Source organism: Perna viridis, chromosome 1, assembly GCF_037379345.1.
Source record: "Perna viridis isolate PV_CMFRI_1.1 ecotype Kerala chromosome 1, ASM3737934v1, whole genome shotgun sequence".
NCBI classification, from domain to species: domain Eukaryota; kingdom Metazoa; phylum Mollusca; class Bivalvia; order Mytilida; family Mytilidae; genus Perna; species Perna viridis.
In genome coordinates this window covers 42,069,856-42,089,611 of record NC_142445.1, presented here as the reverse complement: position 1 = coordinate 42,089,611, position 19,756 = coordinate 42,069,856, and the positions used below count along the sequence as shown (strand labels likewise).

The following is a 19,756-nucleotide window of genomic DNA, read 5'->3' as shown; positions in this document are numbered from 1 at the left end:
TATGATCATCACAAAAAAAAAAAAACAGGTAGATGTGTATATTATATGCTTTAGCTCAGCTTTTTATTACTGATTCTACAAAAGAAGGAGTTATAATAGAATAAGAAGCAACTTTGGTGTGTTTGTCATAATTATGTCTCAAGCATATAGGTTTTCATACCATGCCACATGAAGTGGTGAGGTATTATTAAATACCCTTTTAATAGTTTTGTGTCTGCCTGTCTGTCTATCCCCAGTAGTTTCCAGATGGTAAAGGGAAAACAGAGCTATGAATTTTTAAAAACTTTCCATGGTTGTTTAGTACCATTAAATATAGGTTAAGTTCAAATTTCAGCAAGATCCAAAATATAGTTTTCAAGTTCAGCCATTTTGAACATATTTCACCATTCTATGGCGTGTATCACTTAATGTCCCAAAAATTGCCTATATTTTTTTTTGCTGAATATAATTGCATTTGGTTGGCCATTATCTCAAAAAAAATTTCATAGAAAGTGGTGGATGCCCTATAGTGATCAGCCTGTCCATCCATTTGTCTGGCCCTCCATAGCAAATTATGTCCAGGCCGTAGAGCTCAAGACAATGTGTACCATATCATGGTTGATGATCTTTGATTTTGAATTTTTTTCCTCAAGGTCAAATTGATGATGATGTTCAGCAGGATCCACAGAGATGGATTCCATATCAGTGATATCTAGTTTTATCTTTATTTCAATTAAACGTTTGTTTGTAGGGTAATGAGTGACAGTGACAACCATCAGAATGGTATGTTCTCAGATGTCTTTGACAAAGACAAAGATCCAAGTACTAGTCAGGAGTCTCTCAACCTAATAGAGGATGGGAAATCTAATGGTAAACAGCAACTCAACTTTAGTGAGGCAGGGAACAAGTTCAACACCTATGACATCAATGATTCAGGTAAGTATCATTCTGTCCCATAGTTCTCATTAAATGACGTGTGTATATATTGTAATTAGTAGTTTTTTAGCTGTAGCTTAACAGTTTTTATTGCACCAACAAAGATATAAAAATGTTCTGGTGTAAGTCAAACAAACTCTGTCATCTTTATTTGTTGTATAGCTGTTAATAGGTACAATACACTCAAAGGAACATCTACAAATCATATATTCGGCATTCAATCTGTAAATTACACCTTTGTCCTGAGAAAAACAAATATCTACCTTTTCCACACATCATATTCCAGTGTAGAATCTGAGATAGTAATCTCAATTCATTGTAAATAGTCTTGCCTCTAACATTAAATCCTGTAGTAAGGTGTTTCTACAGAAGATGGTACATTTTGTATAAAAGAAATTTTGAATTCATACCACCCAATTGTCCTTTAATATTTGGTTGTGAAGGATGATCTTTAGAACATCAGCCAATACAATACATGAATGTTTGTATAGTAATGTTATTTCATTCATAGTTTGATGTCTTTTATCTTTGTTCTGTTGCTATGAGGAGACTGATGACTAGATAGTGTTGTATAAAGATAATTATCCAGATCTAATTAAAGAATTGGACATAAGTCATTACAGAATAAAAGAAGTTCAGGGTTCTGTCAGTTTCTATCATTTATTGCATTGTAGTATGCTACATTTTTCTTACAATTATACTACATATACTTGAGCAGTAAAATGAATGTACTTGTATATTTTTGTAGCAATTATTGACTTTTCATGACTTTCATTGTTTGAAATTGCCAGGAATTTTCTGCTTTGATAAAATCTTCATTTTATTCTGCTGTGAAATATGTTTTTTTCTTAATTCTGTGCTGCCTTCTGAAGACAGAAATATTGGACTTGCTTGACAAAACTATCAGTATGAAAATTCAGCATGAACTCATTCATGAGTCAAATGTTTGATTATGGCTTGCTTTTTCTCTGGTTTATCTAAGCCTCTTTTGTGGTATTGTTTTTACCCAGCAGATACAGTTAAATGATCTATTTCCAGTAATCAAGTTTTTTTGGTACAGTGCTTTACTTGACATTTGAAAAAAAAGGATTCTATGTTAATTCACAACAATTCAACAATATTTTTTTTTCATAAATGGACATTTTTGTGTTAAGCCAGCCCATGTAATAAGAGGTCACATGCTCTGGTCCTTAATAATTGTATAGTGCAATCTAAACAAGGGCTATGGCAATTCAGACATGATTTTGCATTGTATTATCATAATGTTAGCTATGGGAAATGATGGAGGTAGATATCTTATACATGCACAATGCACAATTTTAGTGAAGAAATAGGTCCCTAACCAAACTCTGAGATTTCTTACACTCATTAAAGAAATTCATCATTTTTTCACTCATTTCACAGTTATTAACTGGTGCAAAAGATGGCATTTCTTAATATTCATGTAAGATGTTATTCACTGGTGCAAAAGACAGAATTTTTCAACATTCATGTAAGAAATCCCAGATTTTCAATGAGGATTCGTATAAGATCCTATCATTCTTCACAAAAAACTTTTTTAGACATACTATAATACTATATAATAGATATACCCCCCATTTTGATTGAAATAAAAATATTCCCCTACTTGCATTCATTACATTTAATATATTTGTACTTTCCAGTCTACACAATGCTTTTACCTTCTAATCATGGTCTCCTCACCTTCTTTACTATAATACTATATTGCTATATTTTGTTTTGATGGTTTCAATATTTTTAAAAAAAATTTTATAATACTGTCAACTGACTGACTCCTACAATTATCCACCAGGGAATTCAATAATTGTTATTTAGATCTGTATAGTAGTTCTGGGAATAAAATATCATGAAAACAATTAGCTGGAATGATTTTTGCCCATTAATCATATTTGTTTTACTTATTGAGTGGGATGATTTTCATAGATTTTCCACATATAACTTTTTTTTTTCACCCACTTAACTTTTTCAGCCCGTTTAGAACTTGAGCTTTATCATTTTCAACACATTTAGACTCTGCATGTCATTATTGCTCTTCTAAGGCCTAATACTTGTACATATCGCATTGCACTTTCCTGAGAATTATTGAGACATAAGCTGTTTGATATTTTACACATTGCTATTTCAGTAGTCTAATTTTCTGTGTTTAACACAATGAATTATATCAACTTGTTTGAGTATTCACTTAATTTACATCATTAGGTAGGAAAGGTAGGACGAAAATCTATGGAATGATTGTTTAGAATGAACTGCCGGTATCAGTATCGTTTCATGACAGAATAATTATTTACATCAGGTAGGAGTTAACGAGTTGCTGTATAAGGAATTAATTTTTGAAGGATTATAGCTGTTGGGTTATTTTTGTCTTTGTCCAAGGTGAGAGTTATTCTTTCGACTGTAATAATTTCTGAAGAGGTCAGATAGTTCTCTTGCACAATGCTTCCCATTCCACCAATTTATTTTGTTTAAACCAAACCTTGTTGATATGCATTGTATATAAAACCAGTGGTATTAGTGGCATTTTTGATAAAAGTATATTACAATATTATATAGTAGTTAGATCTGTCATTGATAGATTTATGATTTTATTACCTGTATTGCAATCTGACATTCAAAACTCACACTAGAGACAACAGAAATAGCAAGAATTTTGCAATTCTGGGAATAGTGAATGATTTAACAAAAAGTTACCTGATTGTCAAAAGACACCTGATTTGATACTGTCACAGTAAGAATTCTGAAAGGCCTGTCTGCAGTGGTAAATGGGGAAACAAAAGGGGCTGATATAGGCATGATGGGTCACAATAATTACTATCCTTGATGTTTTATTGGATGTTGCTGTGTTGTGAGCCTCAGATGGCTCATATGGGCATGATGGTTAACACATATTGCTATCTTTGATGCTTTATTAGATGTTACCCTGTTGTGAGCCTCAGATGGCTGATCTGGGTATGATGTGTCACAAATACTGTTATCCTTGATGTTTTATTAAATGTTGTACTGTTGTGAGCCAAAGATGCCTGATCTGGGTATGATGAGTCACTAGTGTTGCTATCCTTGATGCTTTATTAGATGTTGCCCTGTTGTGAGCCTCAGATGGCTGATCTGGGCATGATGTGTCACAAGTACAGTGATCCTTGATGTTTTATTAAATGTTGCACTTTTGTGAGCCTAAGATGGCTGATCTGGGTATGATGAGTCACTAGTATTGCTATCCTTGATGTTTTATTAGATGTTGCCCTGTTGTGAGCCTAAGATGGCTGATCTGGGTATGACTCACAAGGACTTCTCTTTGATGTTTTATGAGATGTTGCCCTGTTGTGAGCCTCAGATGGCTGATCTGGGTATGATGTGTCACAAGTACAGCTATCCTTGATGTTTTATTAGATGTTGCCTTGTTGTGAGCCTTAGATGGCTGATCCGGTACAATTATTAGATCATAAAGAACTACTATCCTCAATGTTATACTAGTTCTTGACCTGTGAAGATCCTAACACAATTGTTCTTAGAATATCAGATAGTAAGGTTTAGCTACTATTTCATCCCTTTGTTCCTATTATTTTTGTTGCATGACAGATTCATTACAAGTCCCTGTTGATAAAGCTTCAAGAATTTTCTGCAGATGCTGCATATCTTTGGTTTCCTTGTTAGGTAAAGTATGTTTTTTTCACCCATCATCGATTGTATGTTCATTGGCTGAAAATTTAATGTTATACTAACTAAATCTATATTATATAATCTGATGATTCAGTTAGATTGAAAAAGAAAGTGTTAGAACATGTTGTATAGTTTTCTGAAAGGTCCTGTTGTGAATAATGCTGGAGTATTTACTAGGGTCCCCTAAATTGATCATGGCTGTGGAATTGGAATTTCTATCATTAATGACACTTATGGTAATGCTGGTTTCTGAAAAGTGCTAATATGGATGAACCTGTTGGCAGGGATGATTTAGTTGATACCATGGAAAACAATGTTCCATGTACCTCCAATTCTCCCCTGAGGACTACAAAACTGAGCATTGGTAAGCTGATCACAAGTCTTTGAATAGTGTTAAGAGCAGATGTATTGAAATTTACAGAAATAGCACTTTCCTTTATTAAATAAATAAAATAATGAGAACTTATAATAAACAATTACTTTTTATGGCAAAAAATAACATAGTTTGTTGAGGTTGAAATTATTTATGGCATCAATTCCCTCACCCAGTGACAGAAATTATTAAACAATCTACTGTAATAGGTGCATGTAACCTATAAAACAACTTCCATTAACGATTGCTGCGTTTTGGCATTTGGAAAATTTTTCATTGATTTTCTAAGAGACAGTTATAAGGACCTACAGGCATTCATTCTTGCCATTACTTAATGATGTTGTTAAATAGTATATTGGATATTTCACAGTTTCTTGAGGGGTTTAAATAACACTGGATCTGATATGAGAAATGTTCTCCGATACGGGGCAAAATTCTGATTTGGAGCTCTCTGAGTATGGATCTATCATTAAGGAGCATTCAGTTATAGACTGCAAACATTCAGTACAAATTATAAGTGATAAAATTTCTAAAGGTAAAGTTAATTTAATTTTTTTTTTTGTCAAAGAAATATGGTCTACTTTTTTTTATTTTTTATCATTGATTTATTTGATTTTTTCTTGTAATAAAATTTGAATTACCTTTCAAATTAGAATTTAGAAGGTGATTTTTGACTTGAAAAAAATATTCCTGCTGCCCAGTTAGAGATCACCTACTTTCCCCAAATCTACAGGAATTCATACTTTTCCTGCCCATTGTAGTATTTCCTATTCTAAGTTTTAAATTTTGTCAACAAATACCTTTGATCAACAAAAATCGAGCAAGAAAATAGTCTAGCAAATCATCAGATGTACAGTATCATTTGTATAATGTTGTGGCCCTATATTCATTTTCTGTAGATAACAAGGTTTCTAGACTACACCATTAAAGGTGGAATAAATTTTGGCAGTCATGGCCAAAACTGATTGAGCATTTTCTGAAACTTTATTAACTTGCTTGCTTCTTGCCCCACTTCAATGGGTATTTATTAAGTCTTGAATTCTTGGGGTTTATGATATCCTTAATCTCGATATCTATTTAGGTTTTTTTTTTATTATGGGCTCTGTTTCAAGATGGTCCAAATTATAGTCCAAATTAAACCTGGTTAAATTTCAATAAAAATAGATTTTTTTTATCATTATTATTTTATTTTCATTTTCTTTTTTGTAAGTCTGATCATGTACTTAACATTATGATTTCTTGACCAGTTTCAAGTCGGTCCACATCAAGGTCATAAGGATAGAAAAAATAAATATCATTTAATTTAAACTAAATTTGAATGTTTAGGTTTCTTATGTATGCTGAATTTAACCAAGTGCAGCCAAACCTCTCTTAACTGAATGAACCTCATCAGCACCATGAAAACTGATTTATTCAACGGGTCATAGTTTTCCTTCCCTCGTTTGTCTACCCCGGACTTGACTTTTTATGAGCAGTTCGGCGGGTGTTTCTAGAAAAGCAGAGGACGCTTACCCTACCGGTGCACCTGGTCCATGCTCCCAGTTTTTAGTGGAGTCTGAGTTGCTCATTTACTTTTGTTACTTTGTATATATGATTTTAGTTACTTTATGTTCTTTGTTGTGTTTGTCTGTTTTCCATGTCTGGTCTTTGTCCCTGGATTACATTCTTTTGATTACCGCTGTGGCCTTGGTTCCCTTGATTACTCTTTGAATTTAACATTGGTTTAGTTTAGACAGGTGTTTGGTTCAACAAGGTTCAAAATACATTGAAACTGATATAAGAGGACTGTAAGAAGTGTCTGGTTTAGACAGGTTTCCAGATTTTTCAGGGTTCAAATTAGTCAGATTTCCAAGTATTTAGATTTGAGTGCATTTATTATGAGTTGAATCAAATACAAATTCAAAAGTGTATCAGGCTTGAAGTTTTTGTCCATTCTTGTTTTAAATGCCTGGGGTTTGACCTCCGCAGTAGTATCAAGCTGCACCCTGAACAGTATTTATCCTGTATACATTTTCTTTAATAAACTAACAACTGTGTTAGTGTTAATTATTTAAGTCATATACATCTAATATGATGGAAAAATTACTGTTATCATGTGTATGACCAATGTAGTCTTTGATTAAATCTACCATATAATTTGTTGTATTAATTTAATCTTTGTGTCCAGACAAAGAGTCATCTCTTTAAGAGCATCCTGTCTTAATGTCTCTTCCATTTTTCTTTGTGATGACATTTACCATCAGTTCTGGGTTTATAAGACATGTATATGTATATATGTTATTATGAGAGAGATGGTTGCCTTAATGCAGATTTATCCAAGCACTTAGGTATTGATAATATGATATGACTTGAAGAAATTTTCTAGACAAAAGGTTTCTTAAATGTCTTTTTTAAATCCCTGTATTTTTCATAGGATGTCATTGTTTTTTATTGGGTAAGAAAGAGTTGAAAAAAAATTGTTACAAGGGCTTAGAGCTTCAATGATGTCTATCAGTTCACTTAGTGCCAAGGTACTATTGTTTTCTTTGTAATGAATTTTTTTTCTATCTTTCATTTCAGCAAATTTTAAAACTTCTGTTTGTAATAATGAATTTTTGCCTAACAAGGAAAACAAATTCAAACTAGTGGTAAATTATGTTTACAATACAATAAGGAATACAATTTTAAGAAATTTTGCTTAAAATATTAAAAAGTCATATATTTTTAATAGCAGCAAATAAACATTGAAATGTAAGACTTGAGTTCTGTAAACTCTCGTATAAAAGATGTTTTTTAATGTCTTATCCTTTATTTATTGCTTTGTGCCAACTAAATCTCATGCATAGTAAAGTAAACATCATTTGTTTTGTATAAAATTTAAACAGAGTAAAATAATGGATATTGAGTATTGCCATAAAACTAATGATCTTCCCACTCAGTAAAGTACATCTGAATACATTGTATTTTTTATTGTCATTGCTACATTAGTCGCTAATATACTTAAGAATAGTTTGATTTTTATCTACATCACAGTTTTTCATGTTCAAATTTCCAAAGCTGAAATCAAATTACACGTTTTTTTCAGTCTATTGATGTTAGATGCCATTACAGACAAGGTTGTCATCAGTTGACTCCAACTAGAATATTTCTCCTAATTCAATTTTTAGGAATGGTTCAGTAGTCTCAAATAAGATAGTAGAGGGAATTTTCTGAATGAGCAGGGTGTTTTAATAAACAATCAAGTTTCACTGTCTCAGTTCAGAACAGAATTGCAAATGATAATTAGAGTCATTTCTACTTAGAGAACAATATTTAAGATTGTTGATATTGTTAATGGGGAGGAGTGTTATGGTGAGCTGTGTCTTGGTTTACCATTTGATTACTGAGAAGAATGTAAATGAGGGGATAGATATTCACAATATCTTGCTATGAAGATATGACATTTAAGTACCATTCTATTTAAGAATCAGGCAATGGGTGGCACATCCTTTATCTCAATTTGGTCTTTTTGCCTCAAATATATTCCATACATCTAGGAAACAACTGAAAAGCTATTTAGATTTGTACTGATCATCTTTGATGTATATACTTTTTGACTACTTATGTAATGAAAAACAACAGGATAATTTTCATCATTTTTTTCATAGTGCATTTCAGTTCAATCTTACCTATCAATATCTTAATAAAAGGCTAACTTTACACTTTGATGGTTATTTTTGGAGATCATGAGCCTTATATGCACATTTTGCTTGATTCCTTTACTGAGTAGTACTTAAAAGAATGCACTTGAATGTACCAGGCCCTGAATATTAACCACTGTGTTAAATCTGCTGCAAAAAATGTGAAGAAAATTGATTCTTTAAAGTTGTTTTTGGTAGTGATGGTGATACACCTGGGTGTAAAATCTGGATATGTGCCCATTAACATGTGTATATATGTTTTACTTGAAACTTTCTATTAAATATATTGAATACATGTTTATGATCCTGAATTATTTTGAAAAATAAAATTTTGATATGAAATATCTCAATATGAGCACTGCAAATATTCTCAAACTGACTTTACTATGGTGCCTCTGCATGAGCATTGCAATTTATCCTAAAACTAAAGATACCAAAGTGTTTCTGTATGAGCATTGCAATTATTCTCAAACTGAAGAAGCTATGGTGTCTCTGAGCTTTGCAATCTATTATTCTAAAACTGACACTACTATGATGTCTTTGTATAAGTACTGCAAATATTTTCAAACTGAAGATGCTACGGTGTCTCTGTTTGAGCAGTGCAATGTATTCTAAAACTTATGCTACTGTGATGTCTTTGAAGGAACACTGCAATCTATTCTCAAACTGAATATGCTATGGTTTTTTCTGTTTTCTGTTTCTCAAACTGAAGTTACTATGATGTCTTTGTATGAGCACTGTTATCTATCCTCAAGCTGAAGCAACTATGATGTATTTGTATGAGCTTTGCCATCTATCTTCCAGCTGAAGCTACTATAATGTCTCTTCATGCACTTATAAGCCAAATGTGCCACATATGATAATCATATGGTGCTCGATTCATATGATAATCATATGGTAATCATATGGTAATCATATGATAATCATATGGTAATCATATGATAATCACATGGTAATCATATGGTAATCATATGACAATCATATGATATTTAACATGTGGTAGTCATATGATTATCATATGAATCTCATATGGTAATTTTGGCATAAAAACATATGACAGTCATATGTTTGTGAGAAACATATGATTATCATATGATAGTCATGCGATAATCATATGTATACCGAAACATATGATAATCATATGTATACCGAAACATATGATAATCATATGTATACCGAAACATGATAATCATATGGTGCTCGATTTATATGATAATCATACGATGCAAACCATATGATTCTCATGTGTGGCACATTTGCTTGTGATCTATATTCAGACTGAAGGTTCTATCATCTCTTACAAGCAGAACTCCTGCACTGTATGGTGGCTGTAATGCCATGTCACTACATCATTTAACTTAAGCTTTCATTTAACTACATATTCATGAAGAGACATTATCTTATCTTTGAAAAGTATGAAAGAGTGAAAACATACTGAATTGTGAATTTATTTTTGGTATTTATTGCTTGTTGACACTTTATTCATAAACAGTCATTCCAAACCTTATGATAATGTTGTACTATAGTGGTTTGGAACAATGATGATATTGTAAGTTTGTTTGTCTGAAGGAAACAATTCAAAGAAAGAATTATGGATCTAACAGCCCTAACATCAGGACATGTAGCATTAATGTTGACATTATCTCAGAAAGATTAATGCATCTATAACGTGGAAAAAAGAGCTTTTCCAACTGAAATGGTGTGATAATTTTTTAGTTGAATGTCATCTGTTGAATTAGGTAGAAATGAGCTTAGATTTCTGCTGGAGACAACAGTTTTATCTTACTAGTAGTGCAAATGTTGGAATTCTCATTTTATGATGGGGAATTTAAGTCACGGGATTGTAACTAAGTCTGATGGCTATTTATTTTAAATTATCATTTACCGTATTGCCTAGAATTTTTTTTTTTTTTTTTTTTTTTGTCAATAAAGAAATCATCTGACTGTGAAATTATCATAGAAAATTGACATGAAATGTAAAGTGATGCTACTGTTAGTTGGAAATTGTGCTTGATTAAGGAACCAACAATTAATCATGATCAACTGGTATTGAAACAAGAACAATCCAAAACCAATGAAAACTGTGAAATTTTAGTGGCAGTTTTATTTTCACTATTTTAAGATTGCAAGTTTAAAGCTGCTCGAAAGTAGATTGATAGCAGAAACTGCGAAAAAAAGATGGCATGAACGTTTCCTGGTTTACAGTATGATGATTAAAACTTATTTGTTATTTGTAAAAAAAAATCTAAACTAAGTCCAATATTGGGTATTGTACCTAATTTTGATAATGTAAAATACAAAAGTTCCTAAGGCTTCTCTATTTGTATCAGTCCATTAAAGATATTCTGGCTTGTTCCTTCTCACCTAATTGCATTTAAACCTGTATAAATTAAAGATGCTTTGATATAATTTCAACTTGACAGCATTTTTAAATGGAGAGAAACATAAGAAGACAGAAAACTTTTAATAGCCTGATTCAATTGATTTAAAATGACATGGAGGAAATAAGTACTTGAAGTGGTTTTACTATAATTCAGTTGAGAGTAATTAAATATTGATCTGTGTAAGAACTAGGCAGGAATTTAGCTGTAGATTTGTTCACTCTGATTACTCTTTTTACTCGGAGTCTGAGTTGCTCATTTGCTTTTGTTACTTTGTATGTATGATTTTAGTTACTTTATGTTCTTTGTTGTGTGTGTCTGTTTTCCATGTCTGGTTTTTGTCCCTGGATTGCATTCTTTTGATTACTGCTATAACCTTGGTTCCTTTGATTAATCTTTAATAACTTCTGTGAAAAGTAATATGATTTTAGGTTTTGCCTATGACGTATATATAACATTTGATAGTTTGATATATTGTTTGTTGTTATACATGTATCATTGATGTCTCGACCAATGGAAATATACAAGACTTCCTAAAACACAAGCTGTATGTCAGTCTTAACATTTCAAACAATCACGTCCTAACAGCAAATGTTATTTCCAAAATATGTCCCTTTCCTCAGAATCCATTTTAAGCCATTCATGCATTAGAGCATCTACATTTATAGATTTATAGGAAGTTGTTGACATTCTGTTTCTACTTGGTTTTGTTGCTGTACATTGGATTGGCAAACATTAAAATTTACTTTTTCTTAGACTCACTCTGAAACTACTCAATTCAAATGTAATAGGGATTGTCTTCATACTTTGTAAGACCTACTCAAGCATTTCCCTAGTCAAGTGTTACAGGGAATGTCTTCATACTTCCTGAAACCTACTCTAACAGTTATTTATTCAAATGTAACAGGGAATGTCTTCATACTTTCTGAAACCTACTCTAACATTTGGTTATTCAAATGTAACAGGGAATGTCTTCATACTTTCTGAAACCTACTCTAACATTTGGTTATTCAAATGTAACAGGGAATGTCTTCATACTTTCTGAAACCTACTCTAACATTTCCTTATTCAAATGTTACGGGGAATGTCTTCATACTTTCTGAAACCTACTCTAACATTTCCTTATTCAAATGTTACGGGGAATGTCTTCTTACTTTCTGAAACCTACTCTAACATTTCCTTATTCAAATGTTACGGGGAATGTCTTCTTACTTTCTGAAACCTACTCTAACATTTGGTTATTCAAATGTAACAGGGAATGTCTTCATACTTTCTGAAACCTACTCTAACATTTGGTTATTCAAATGTAACAGGGAATGTCTTCATACTTTCTGAAACCTACTCTAACATTTCCTTATTCAAATGTTACGGGGAATGTCTTCTTACTTTCTGAAACCTACTCTAACATTTGGTTATTCAAATGTAACAGGGAATGTCTTCATACTTTCTGAAACCTACTCTAACATTTCCTTATTCAAATGTTACGGGGAATGTCTTCTTACTTTCTGAAACCTACTCTAACATTTGGTTATTCAAATGTAACAGGGAATGTCTTCATACTTTCTGAAACCTACTCTAACATTTGGTTATTCAAATGTAACAGGGAATGTCTTCATACTTTCTGAAACCTACTCTAACATTTCCTTATTCAAATGTTACGGGGAATGTCTTCTTACTTTCTAAGACCTACTCTTACATATTCCAAGTCAAATGTTACAGGAAATATTTTCATAAGCCAAACATGGACGAAAAAAAATCATTTAAAAGTAAAGCAATCAAATTAAACCATTATGAAAAATTTAGATTCACCATTGTTTTGCCTGTGTCTTACATAGTATGGTACTTGAACAACCCATAATGGTTGCTTTGTCTAACAGGATTGTACCAGAAGCACTCAAGTGACAGATTGTTTTAGTTTGTTTTCTTATAAGATATAAAATAATCACTCATTTTAAGGAAAAAGTAACCATTGTTTACAATTTGTTTTGCATTATTAAGCATTTTTTTTCCATAGTAAATATGCAGTATAATATTATGACAAATTCCTATTTTCCTTCTTCATCAGAAAACAGTCCTAAGTTGTGGCTTAACATTTTTAAACCCTCCCTTTTAAAGTGCTTACTTGTGTATTTACATAGTTTTTTGTGATTGTTTTTTTTTTGTAATAGTTTTTTGTTTTTGTCCGACTGTTATGGAATTTGATATAATTCTTTCTCATTTACTGGTTGTTTTTTTTTTTTTTTTTTGCAAAAGGTTTCCAATAGCTAGAGTATATTATTATGCCTCCCTTTCAAAGATCATGAGTATTTTTTTTCTAGATTTTTCAATACTCTTTCATGTGTAAAACCCCCAATGGACATTTTCAAAAGTTGACAAGTATGCTAATATAGCAGGATAAGTAAGATCAGTACATTTGTCATGAAGGATGACCTTCAGGTTTAGCAAAAAAGGATGTGATATCATATAAATAAATACAAAAGTTAATAATGAAACTATCAACATCCTTATTTCATTCTAAGTATAACTTTCAAAATGTTATGGTGGAGATAGTGATGGTTGAAGAAGTAGTAAATTCTAAGGGTATGATAACCAGATATGTCTTCTATTGCATGATGGGAAGGAATAATGACAGGACTGTTTAGTCTGTGTTGTATAAGCCAATCATTTGGTGGAAATGTGTTGATGGACATCTATTGGCTAACCTTTCCTTACTGGGTCAGGAGAAACTGATAACCTACTTTAATAGTATATAAAAAAGTTTGTGTAGAACATGTATACTATTTTAAATATCTTCATTTATCCTGCTTTTTTTTTTACAGATGATGAAGAAGTCTCTTTGCTTCATGGGTGTTTTGAGGTATAGTATATTAATTTTCATGTTGTACTAACTTTTGCTATCTTTGCAGTAGACATGTAATCATGAAAATATTTTTTAACACTTTGAAATGCTAATCACTATTTATAAACCGTGAAAATTGATACTAGCATATATGTTCATTTTTTAGATTCCAGGAATATAAGCATCCCAGAAATTCAATACATTTTATAGAAAGTTTGATATTTTTAGGTTAAAATGTCTTATTGAAATCAATGCTGAGTATTAGAAATAAAATATTTCTTCTTGAAAAACTTCCCCAGTTTCACAGTCATCTAAAACTGATACTTGAAAGCAGAAGAATGAGACTTTATAAACAATAGGCCTACAATGCCTATTCCATTGTAAATGTTAGCTTGAGGGAAGTATTGATACAACTGAATAAACACTTCATTTTCTTTTTGGATTATTTTGTATCAAAAGTATCAATATTGTCGTTACTCAAGAAAGCTTAGAGAGAAGATGTCTCATTTTCTGAGTTGTTTAATTATAGAAAGTTCCCATGAAAGACTTCCATGCAGAAATCAGAGCATACAAAGATGTAGAAGATTTTCTCAACAGAACATTGCTGATCCTAAACCTACAGAAGACGGGTCTGACGGAGATTATAGATGCTATGTTAAAGAAGCTTCATGAGAAGAAGGATGTTGGATCTCAGTTTACATTAGAGGAGGCCAGGCATGCAATATTTACACAAGACTCAGGTATAAAGAAGGATGATATATCCTACAGTAGTTGACCTAACAGCATTTTTGATCTGTGACAGTCATTCTATAACATATTGATATGAAAAATATCTGTCCCCATTCCAATTGATTTCTCTTTTTTATACCTAATTAATGTCCTGCTACTATGTTGTGGATGTCCTATTGTAATCAGTCTGTCGTCCATCCATAACAAATCATGTCCGGGTTGTAAATTTGTCGTCCTTTGGTTTAAGCATTTGGTATTGGCTTGAGGGTAGATCAGCCTAACTTTTCTGTATAATTTTGATCTTTCAAAATGTCTGTAGGCTCTGGAGGGGGGAAAGGGGGGGGGGCTTCAAGATGGTTTCAATCTAAATGTGATCTAGTTGTACTGATAGAATAGTAACACCTTACTAGTATTTTGTCACATTTATCCTACAAAACTTAAACAATGAACTGAACTATGCAGTTTGATTTAAGTAGTACTCCACCTAAGAATCATGCAAAATGTGATTCATGGTTGGAAAACCTACATATTTTTATTTTTGATATTTTGTTTAAATTGTTATAGTAAACAGAAATTGACATGTGGTTTTTCAAAATACCTGTGCTCTTAGAAGATGAAAGTTATATAGAATGTACTGTTGAATTCATAACTAAGGTAGATAACTCTGCAAAGGACAGTAAAATACAATAGAAACTGTTGTATTTTCAGTGTGGATTATCTCCTAAGAGCAGACAGATTGGAATGAATAATTATACATTTCGTCATATAGATCTATAAAGCAAATTAATAACAAAAATAAAATTATGTAGCCTTTTTTGAGGTGTATCACATGTAACAGGATTTGCATGATTCTTACAAAGATTACTACTTAAGTAACAATGAATTAGTTGCTCAACAAGTTTTTTAGAAATTATTTTCTAATTGTCTTCATATCACATTAAGGAGTCTTCTGTAGCGGGATATCTTTTAAGGTAGGAAGTGTGGGATAAAGTCCAAGGGGCAATAACTTTCAAGGTATGATAACCTTCAAGATGGGATAACTTTCTAGGTGGAATAAATTCCAGTAGGTAAGGAAATAACTTCAATAGTTGGGTTATTTTCAAGGTGAAATAACTCCTTAAGCAAGACAACTTCTTAGTAAGGTAAGTTTCAAGGTGAAATAACTTCCAAGATGAAATAATTTCAAGGGGGGATAACTTCCAAGGTGGAATGACTTCAGAGATGGGATACCTTCCTGAGTTGGATAATAAAAAATTCTTATTTTACAAGCAATGTTTTTTTAGATTGGAAGTAATAGTGGTTTTCTCGAATAGGTTTATTGTTTTGATATTAAACTTTAATTTGGTTGAAATAACAGAACCTTGGAGACAGTTTAATTTAGAAATCATTTCTACTGATAAGATCAGAATTGATACAACCCAGTCAGGTATAGAACTTGGTAAGCATGAATTGTATGCAGAACTCTATATGAAATGACTTTGAGCACTGTCTGTAAAATGTAACGACATTATTTACATGATAGTAGTGGCCAAAAAACTCAGATAATAGAAGCAATTTCATTCAGCCTTAAATAGAAATGCATTCAACTGTGCCAACTCCAATTTGAATGTAATGAAGATTTAGATCATTTAATGTGGGCCTATTTGAACAGGGATCCAGATTCTTGATTATATCTTTTATACTACTTCAATTGGCAGACATGTTTTAAATTAATTAGACTTTGTAATGAAGTGGATAAATTAATTACTGAATCAGAAAATTCTTCCTCTTAAAAAAAGGACATAGATAAATTCTTATCATCAATTAGAATGAATACTATTCTATAAGCCATTTCCGTAAAGATTGTTCTGTTTTCCGTCACTTGGACAAGTTTGCCATGAATTTATGTTTCCATCTGAGAAAACCATCCTTTGTTGTTAAGTCTGCTATTTATATTCCGGTCAGAATATGTCATAAAGAGAAAATAATTATGTTAGGAAATGTTTCAGCGAGTGTAAAGATTGATCAGAAATCTGATAACAATATCCGTTTTAGGAAATTTAGTCTTGATCAGCAGGTTTCTATATGGAGGAAGGAAAATATTTACTTAAGTGTTTTATTAACAAATTTTAGATAAAAATAATGTATTGAAATCTGTCTTTTGTTGGCTGCCCTGTGTCAACAGATTGGAGACAGGTACCATTTACATTTTTTGATGAAGAACTTCATACATGTATTACAAAATTATTATAAAAATATCTCAGAGATTGTTTAGTTCGTGTCATACATGTACCTCAGTGGTTGATCCAAAAGGGGTTAGGTGGATTCCAGAGGTTGGGAACTCTCTCTCACTTTTATTGGAAAATTGTTAATGAACTGTAAAATTTGTTAAAAAAAAATAGCAAATACTTACCTGGACCCCCTCTTTTTCTGGAAACCCCCTCCTTTTCAAAACCTGTACCTCATGTTTTCACTTGCATGGCAAAAGGTAATCTATCATTCTGTAATCTTCACTTTACTTGATTAATTTCTTAATGCCTAGCAAAATGTGAGTTCCAAAGTGCTTTAAGCTTGAATATGGCTGATAATTGAGTTTTTCACACAGAAACTTAGACATTTTAAGCAATTCTCTTCTAAAGAAACAAGTTTGATATTTGTGCAATCACATCATCAACTGCTAATAGATCTTGTAATGTGCATCAAAACAATCAAACATGCCTTAGGTTCTTATTGTTCTTAAAATATATTCAGTAGAAGTAACTGTTTTAAAACTCCCAATCCTGTAATAAACTAGCAAAGTGATAAAGATTGAATTATCTATTTGTGTAAGAACTTATTTGATGCATTAAATCTATCTTTTCATGGTCTAACTGAAACAGATTAAGATTAGGCCAAAAAAATTCTTTGTTTCCTGTTACCTTACAAACCATATTTTTTCCCTGCCAACCTTAATTTTTTTTTATGGTGTCACAAAACCAGAATAAAAAAAATATGGATTTTCGACGTTTCCATCATCAATTTTTTTTACTAGAAATGCCTTGCTCTCCGATGTGGTGGTTCAAAATTCATAAAAAAGTAAAACAACATGCCTGTTGATATGACACTGGTGTCATAATAGAGGCAGGAAAACCCATAGGTTTCGATGTCCTGCAAATCTTAATTTTTCAACCATAGAAAAAAAAAAAAAAACTACCTACTGACCCTAATTTTGATGGAGTTGTTACCAGAAACACAGAATTTTTTTAGGCCTCAAAAACCACTGATGTCATTTGCTTTATATGTTTCAATGTTAATTTGTCAGTGTTTAATGTATTCTTGAGCTTATATGAAGTTTGAAACTTTGCATCACGGCAGTGGTTTCTAAACACTCTGCTAAGTACACATTTATATTTTTATAACGAGCTCTGAAAATATATCAATGTTAACAGAAAATAAAAGGAATACATTTCATTTAGTGAAACAGGTTCACTTTTGCTGGTGAAGTTGGTCATAACTTGATAAGCTACATTTCATGTAGAATTTTATTTTGTAATTTTTGCGAAAGTGGTTCCTTACCTCAATTTAAAAAAAAAACTTAAGATATTAATATGCTCCTGTTTAATGTATCCACTTTTATAGGTTTTGTAGGTTACAGGAAGCAACTCATCCATCTGTGCACATTTCTTGTAAATGCAACTTCCCCTAAACTGCTCTATGCATTTTGATGAATTTTAAGAGAAATATTTTGCATCACATACAAATATGCACAAAGAAAGATAATTATTGTTAGATACATGTGAAGCTTATCCAACATTGCTGTATTAACATTTTACAAGTTAAAAAAATCCTAAACCCCTGAGTTAATTTTTTTGAAACTTGTTAGTCTTCATAATTGTATAAAGGTAGTTATTTTTTATTCTTTTAAGGGGAGATAATTTTACTTATTTTTATTATCACACAAGCAAAACTCCTAAATTGATAACTTTATAGCAATATTAGGCATAATGTGTATAGGAAGAAAATCATTGTCACATGCCTGCAAGAGGATATAATTCAACTGAAGGGTTTTGAGATTTTAAGTAGTAGCCTTTGTATGAATCATGCAAATTCTGTAATATGTGATACACTCCAAAAAAGACTACCCAGTTTTATTTTTGTTATTAAGTTGTTTTATAAGTCAATATAATGAAATGTATAATTATTCATTCCAATCTTGTCTGCGCTTAGGAGATAATTATAAATATAAATATAAATATAAATATAAATATAAATATAAATATAGCATTTTCTATTGAATTTTATTCTGATTTACAGAGTAATCTCCCCTAATTTTGAATTCTACAGTAGATTCTGTATAATTTTTATCTCCTAAGAACAAGGGTTATATGGAAAGCCACATGTTAATTTCTATAGCATTTTAAATAAAATATCCAAAATAAAAAAAAATGCAAGCTTTCCAACTATGAATCACATTTTGCATGATTCTTATTTGAAGTGCTGCTGAACATCTTGTAAGCTTAACTTCTACTCAGGACGGTGGGGTTGCTCAAAGTATTTCTAGTTGCAGTCAGACTTGTCTTAAATGACCTACCAACAGAGAGCACAATCATGGTCTCATAAGACATTTACTTTAATTTTACATTGAATTTTCTACATAGGGATATTTTTATCATAGTCTTATAAGACAGGTTATAGCTGAATACAAGTGGTGGTTAAAACAAATTTGACTGTATGTTTAGGAGTATAAAATTAGTTTATTGTATTACAGCTCATTGTACAGATCTGTCAGGTAGGAGAAGATTTTACTTCAGGTTGCAGTCTGCCCTGTTCCCATTTATGTCATTTTGTCATTATCCGGTATTTGATCATGTGAAAATCATGTGATAATTACAATATACATGTTATGCCTTCATTGCCTTTATATCAATGCAATGATCTCTTGTTTATTAGCAATTTAACGATGGTTTTACTTTGTTGATTTATGTCTTTGAGATACTTCAGTATACTTAATTACAGCCAAGTGCACAAAGAGCATATTTCTTAAAAAAATCAATATGTTAATGGCATAAGTATAAGATTTTCTTGGTAATTATTTCTGATGAAACTGCATTGGTTAGGATTTCTATTTCATAATGTAATTGGTAGTTTTCACAACTCAAGTCATGTCCTTAGATCTCCCGGGTAGCTATATGTCTTGGGCAGCTGTCGTATTTCCCATTTACATTTG

General features: G+C 31.6%; 1 protein-coding gene across 12 annotated transcripts in view; it reads left to right on the top strand.

The window, feature by feature from the left end:
• Nucleotides 1-19,756, top strand: part of LOC148628824 (solute carrier family 4 member 11-like) — a 60,704-nt gene that overhangs the window by 22,675 nt on the left and 18,273 nt on the right. For 8 of the 12 annotated variants that reach the window (XM_088595231.1, XM_088595237.1, XM_088595203.1 and 5 more), the window contains 4 exons: nt 731-915; nt 13,823-13,860; nt 14,372-14,582; nt 19,298-19,318. In XM_088595231.1, coding sequence (XP_088451357.1) covers nt 735-915; nt 13,823-13,860; nt 14,372-14,582; nt 19,298-19,318 — 451 coding nt within the window. In that variant the 5' untranslated portion in view covers nt 731-734. Of the gene's footprint in view, nt 1-730; nt 916-5,359; nt 5,499-13,822; nt 13,861-14,371; nt 14,583-19,297; nt 19,319-19,756 lie in introns of those variants that run through there. The other 4 variants (XM_088595225.1, XM_088595219.1, XM_088595215.1 and 1 more) reach the window with 2 other exon arrangements.